This window comes from Anguilla anguilla, chromosome 8 (genome assembly GCF_013347855.1).
Source record: "Anguilla anguilla isolate fAngAng1 chromosome 8, fAngAng1.pri, whole genome shotgun sequence".
NCBI lineage: Eukaryota > Metazoa > Chordata > Actinopteri > Anguilliformes > Anguillidae > Anguilla > Anguilla anguilla.
In genome coordinates, this window is record NC_049208.1 from 13,272,572 (window position 1) to 13,278,571 (window position 6,000).

General features: G+C 42.2%; 1 protein-coding gene across 5 annotated transcripts in view; it reads right to left on the minus strand.

The window, feature by feature from the left end:
- Positions 1-1,034: 1,034 nt before the first annotated feature.
- LOC118234146 (catenin delta-2-like) overlaps positions 1,035-6,000 on the minus strand; it is a 178,390-nt gene continuing 173,424 nt past the window's right edge. For all 5 annotated transcript variants that reach the window (XM_035430527.1, XM_035430526.1, XM_035430525.1 and 2 more), the window contains 2 exons: positions 4,448-4,524; positions 1,035-3,272 (listed from right to left, as the gene is read on the minus strand). In XM_035430527.1, the coding sequence (XP_035286418.1) occupies positions 3,009-3,272; positions 4,448-4,524 (341 nt within the window). In that variant the 3' untranslated portion in view covers positions 1,035-3,008. The remainder of the gene's footprint in view (positions 3,273-4,447; positions 4,525-6,000) is intronic.

A 6,000-nucleotide genomic window follows, 5' to 3' on the forward strand; every position in this document is an offset into this window, starting at 1 on the left:
CTTCTAATTAGTGGTTTCACCTATTTCTGCCACACCCACTACTAACAGGTGCAAATCAGGCATACAACCATGCAATCTCCATTGACAAACTCAAGTGCTGAAGCATGTTGTGCATAAAAATCATCTGCCCTCAGTTGCAACACTCACTACAGAGTTCCAAACTACCTCTGGAAACAACGTCAGCACAAGAACTGTTCATCAAGAGCTTTGTGAGTTTCCATGGCCAAGCAGCCATACACAAGCCTAAGATCACCATGCCAAATCACAATGCCAAACTTCGGTGGGAGTGGTGTAAAATACACCTCCATTGAACACGTTCGATGGAGTGATGAATCACGCTTCACTATCTGGCAGTCTGGCAATCTGGGTTTGGCGGAATGCATAATGCCAACTGTACTGGCCCGAATAGTGCCAACTATAAAGTTTGATGGAGAAGGAATAATGAGCTGGGGCTGTTTTTCATAGTTTGGACTAGGCCCCTTAGTTCCAGTGAAGGGAAATCTTAATGCTGCAGCATACAATCACATTCTAGAGAATTGTGTGCTTCCAACTTAGTGGCACCAGTTGGGGGAAGGCCCATTTCTGTTTCAACATGACAATGCCCCAATGCACAAAGCAAGGTCCATAAAGAAAAGTTTTGCAGGGAAGAACTTGACTGGCCTGCACAGAGCCCTATCAAATACCTTTGTGATGAACTGGAATGCCGACTGCAAGCCACGCATTACACCAAACATCAGTGCCCGACCTCACCAATGTTCTTGCGGCTGAATGGAAGCGAATCCCCGCAGCCATGTTTCAAAATCTACTGGAAAGCCTTCCCAGAAGAGTGGAGGCTGTTATAGCAAAAAAGGGGGGTCCAACACCATATTAATGCCCATGGTTTTGGAATGTGTGTGTGTGTGTGTGTATATATATATATATATGTATAGTGTGTGTGTGTGTGTGTGTGTACTCACATCTATATATGAGTTCATATGAACTACACCGCACACTGAACAAAAGAGTCAAAGAAAAAACCATCCCAAACCTTTGTGTGTCCTTGGTGGTCAGTTTATATATCGTAGAGGTTGCAATTTAAAAAGATCCACAATTTTTTTTTCTCCAAACACCCCATCCGGGGCAACAATAATAAAATAATTAAAAAAGAAAGAAAAAAAAATCATGTGCACAGTTTTCAATACCATTTCTCAGGTAAAGACGCCCTCCACATTTGCTTATGAATGTGTGAACTAATGCAAGTGTTAATAGTAGGATTCTCCAGATTGCAAAGAAGTCATTTATTTCCCTGCCATCAGAGCATCATATAGGTTTCAAAACGATAATCCTATATGTCTCGGACCAGGAATTCAACATCTTCAAGTGTACACTGGTATCAGGACAAGAAAGCGACCAGAATCCTACACTTCTTTTACAGGTTTCTTTTTTCCCTCTTCTTCATAACGTTGTTGCTTTTAGGTGACACTCACATCTGCACATAAAAATTATATATATTTATATTTCTATATATAATATATATTCATCATACTCTATTCACATTTTAAGTCTAAAGACGAACTTGTTTTGCAATGTTGAATCTAACAGTTAACAGCCACCCCTTCGGAGAGAGTGCCTTCTTCTCAAATACTGGTCAACACACAACACACGCTCGACTAACGTTGACAGGTTTGTACATTTTCGGAGGGTGTCAGGCTTCTCAAAGATTTTGCCCTCCGGGTAATTTTCCAGGCTTAACTATGTATAGCTTAATTCCATCAAAACACATTAAAAAAAGCATTTACAAATGGTTGTCAGGAGAACCAGTGACTACCCATAGAGCGTAAACCTAAGCTAACTGTTATCTCCTTGTCTGGAGACCATGATGTTTGGCACATTTTGACCTTGTGTCTTACAGATAACTCTGATGCCATTTGGACAGACAGGTTTTATGCAAATATGGCAGACAAACAAAGTTGAATTTATTTTTGTTTTAACACCGTATCATTATAAAGTAAATCCTTGTTTCAGTGAAAACCAAAAAAAAATAAACATGAAAATTAAAAAGCAAAAAACAAAAAAAAAAAAATCTATTTCAAATATCTACTGTACATCAACAACTTTTTTTGTAGGCAGTGAAAGCACTTCAAAGACAAGTGTGGAATGATGGGCTGTTAACTGTCGAACTGCTTAAAATGTTTGTTTTAGTTTGCCACAAACAAATTCACATTATTAGGAATGAACAATACTGCTAAATACTTCCTTCTTGCTGTGAAAACATACTTTGCTTGGATAGGATACGCTGGTAATTCATACACCTTTCCAAAGTTTTTTTTTTAAATGTAACATTAAAAACAATATTGTTATCCACTGCCAAGGGGGCTGCAGTGGACTTTGTGTAATATACACAACTCCCTCCTATCTCTTTACTGTACATCAAATACTTTACAACGGAGAATTTAAAAAAGAAATCTAAAAAAGAACGATAAACATGTTTTTTAAAAATGACAAAGGCTGGAGGCATCTTCTTTTCATCGGAGTACGCTCCATAAAATGCAAATTTAAGCTCTGACTCACAATGAGGTAAAAAAAAAAGAAAGAAACTAAAAACGGTGTATGAAAAGCTGTTCTTTTCAACCGTGGAAACGACATGTTTTCTTGTGCTTGGCACGCTCAGCCCTGTTACTATCCTGCGTATTTACAGTTAGTCTCTTCCCGTTTCCCAACATTCAACATCCCCTCCACAAAAATCTGTCTCGACTCCAGCAGGTCAAGGGCCGCACTCCCCAACTCCACACAGTGACCCACCGGTGTGTCTCTCAGTTCTTTACCCAGAATCCTCTCTGTCCACATCCTCTTCCCAGGCTCACTCAGTAGACCCTCTCGTAAGAGCCAGCTCACCATAAGTAAACTCACCATAAAGAAAATAAATAAAAACCATGTGGTAATGCATGCACATGCACGCCCTGCCCTGCCCTGCCCCCTAGACCACCTAGTACCGCCCTGCTGATGGACCGCTCCCTCTTCCCTCCCCCCTAGACCCAGGAGTCCGGAGAGGCAGGGTAGTGACTCGTCTCGTAGTTGAGTTCGCTGTAGGGGCGGGACGCCGAGTAGAAGTCCACGTAGTTGCCGGTGGACTTGAGCCCCAGGTGCATGTTGACATCAGTAGCAGCCGGGGGGCGCTGGTGCACCTGATCTTCGAAGAAGGCCTCCTCAAAGTTCCTGCCGGAGTTCTGAAAGACGGGGTACGCCTCGTAGTCCTTCCTGGCGCTGTCCTGAGGAACGGGCTGGGCCGGGACCTGCGAGGAGGTCAGAGGAGGGGGTCAGAGCTGCTCTTTGGGTTTTTCAGGTGCAGAAGGGCTAAGTGGTACTAAGCACATGTGGAAGGGACAGGGGTCAGAAAGTAAAAGTCCTGCCATGTGTTTGCTCCACCCATAACTCAGCCATTAGTTCTACCTCCTGGCTGAAAAATTGTAGAAATGAGCAAATGCAGGTGAAACAAAATACTGGGGGGACGTTTTTGAACCTGGATTTTCCACCACTGGTACTAAGCTTTCCAGGGAGAGAGGAGGTTTGAAGAGATTTTGATGTTTTTATCTAGAGATGAGAAAGTCTGGGGAGGTGATAAGATTTTTAGGGAGCCAGGAGTAGGTCTGAGGAAGTTCTCAGGTTTTTCCAGACATTCAGTAGCACTTGCAAGCAGCTGGCAGGAAATCACTGTCTGGTAGCTTTTTCGTCTTGATATAATACACCACCTCACTATGAACCAAGTAATCTTGCTGTGATAACCATTATGGCATGCTCAACAGATGGTTCTTTTGAGTTCTGAAGAGCAAATATATTCAGAGTATTAGCAGTCAGCCAGTACACAGCCCACACTGCTGTTAACCTTTCAAAGGTACTTTTTATTTTTAAAATCAAAACACAGACCTACCCCCACACACACACACACACGCTCATGCTCATGCACACACACATACATACACACGTGCACAGTTCTTGGAAAGCTGTTGCAAGTACAATAAAAAAGAGTTTAAAAGAAGAAAGTACAGTATGTGTGCTTGCTAATGGCCCAGGCAGAACACTGCAAAAAATACACAATCCTGACACACCTAAGAGAAAATTGAAAGCTAATTGGGAAAAGCAAGAATTATTTTTAAATTGAGGATTCATCGGCTTGTCACAATTATACAAATACATACTTATTAAGTAAATGTGCCCTCAACAACCCCAGGTTTACTTGCATGACAACAGGGTTAATGGGGGTAATCATAATACCACATCAACCTAATAAAGGCTTTTTAACTGTAAAAAAGTGTCATGGACTCATTGTATGTTTTTTTTTAACTTCTGACAAGAACCCCAATCCCAATGAGAACCTTTTTTTATTATCCCTGGCACAAAGCAGCACTGCAACATTTCTTTTCATGTGGTGTTAACCTGGGCTTGATCGGGATCAGTGCGCACGTCTTACCTGGATGTGTTTGAGGTCCTCATTGGGAGTCACATATGAATTCCGGAACAGGGTCGAGGTTCCGCTTGACACTTGAGCTAATGGACAAAAACACAAAAAGGGGGGAAATGTGAGAGTTAGCGGGTATTCGTGTGCGTGTGTGCGTGCATGCCCGTGTGTGTGTGAGTGTGTGTGTGTGTGTTTGTGTGTGTCTGTCTGTGAGTAGGCGTATGCATGCCAGTAAAGGTTACTTCCATAAAAGTGTGGAAGAGGCCTCCTGCTGACTGGAAAATCTGTTGCCTGTAAAAAGTAATGGTGAAGACAAGTGCCCTCAGGAGACAGGAGTCCCATTTTAAAATGGGGACAGACTTTCAGAAGAACACAGTCACTACTGTCAAGGATATGGGTTATATATGCAGGATGTTAATTGTTTAAATATAGGATTGGTTTAAATGTAGGACAGTTATTTTTTTATTTGATTATTTAATCTGAAATTGATGTCAATTTAGACCAAGCTCTAATGCTTGGCCCCTGTGATCCAGCAGTTTACTCTGATTCTACTTCCACATAACGCTGTTCTTTGAAAACGGCTTTTGAAAAGCCTAAAAGGAATTGCTGCAGCTTTACGTAACCCCAATACAGAATGGTTTGTGCTTTTTCTCATATGGAGTTAAACAGGCCCACAGCCAGGTGAGTCCTCAGTGGGACTGGGATTCTGTATGTATTCCATTCCATCCTGCAGCTGTACAGGTGCTGAGTAACGGAAAGAGACCAATCAGAGCTTTGGGTGGGGAAGAAAGGCACCTGAACACCTGACTGGCTCTCACTGTGGGAAGCGATGCATTCTTCCTAATCCTCCACAACAGAACCACCCCTATCATAACATTCTGGCAAGTACTGATAAATGAACCCATAGGGGGCGCTCTCTCTGGACTTAGGGTGGCAGAGGGGAGTCAGCTGGTGCAGTAGAACACTGTGTTCAACACTGAGGCCGTGGAGGTTTAGAATTATGTGAGGAAGTACATGTACTGCAGGCGTCCGGTTCGCTCAAATGACTTATAAACGTGCCAAACATTTTGTAATCAACACAGGATTAGGGAACAACATTCTGAAAATGAAGAAAAAAACAAAAAACTCCCAGTTTATCCCACAAGGATGCTAATTAATATCTGCTACATTTACAGAAGGAGTCCCAACTGTATTAGTCTTTGGATGACATTGTTACAGATTAGCAACATAAGGCGCACAAGTGCAGTATAATGGGAAAGGGAACTCAACGTGAAACTCAAAGATTGTGGCTTTGATTTCTGGCTGGGGTTCTGCTGCTCTTGGGGCCTTAAACAAGGTACTTACCCTTCCTTTTTTCAGTAAAATACCCAAATGTGATCTGTTTACATTCAGTAATTGCTAAGTGTAACACAATATCAGAAACCTTCAATTAAATAAAGCCACATTATTAACGTTGAGGGAACAAGTGTGCATGTTTTCCAAAGGAAGGAGCCAAACTCATGTGTCTCGCCTTCTCATCTCTCTCCGGGGGCTGAACTGGGATAGTAATGCTATATGTATAGCTG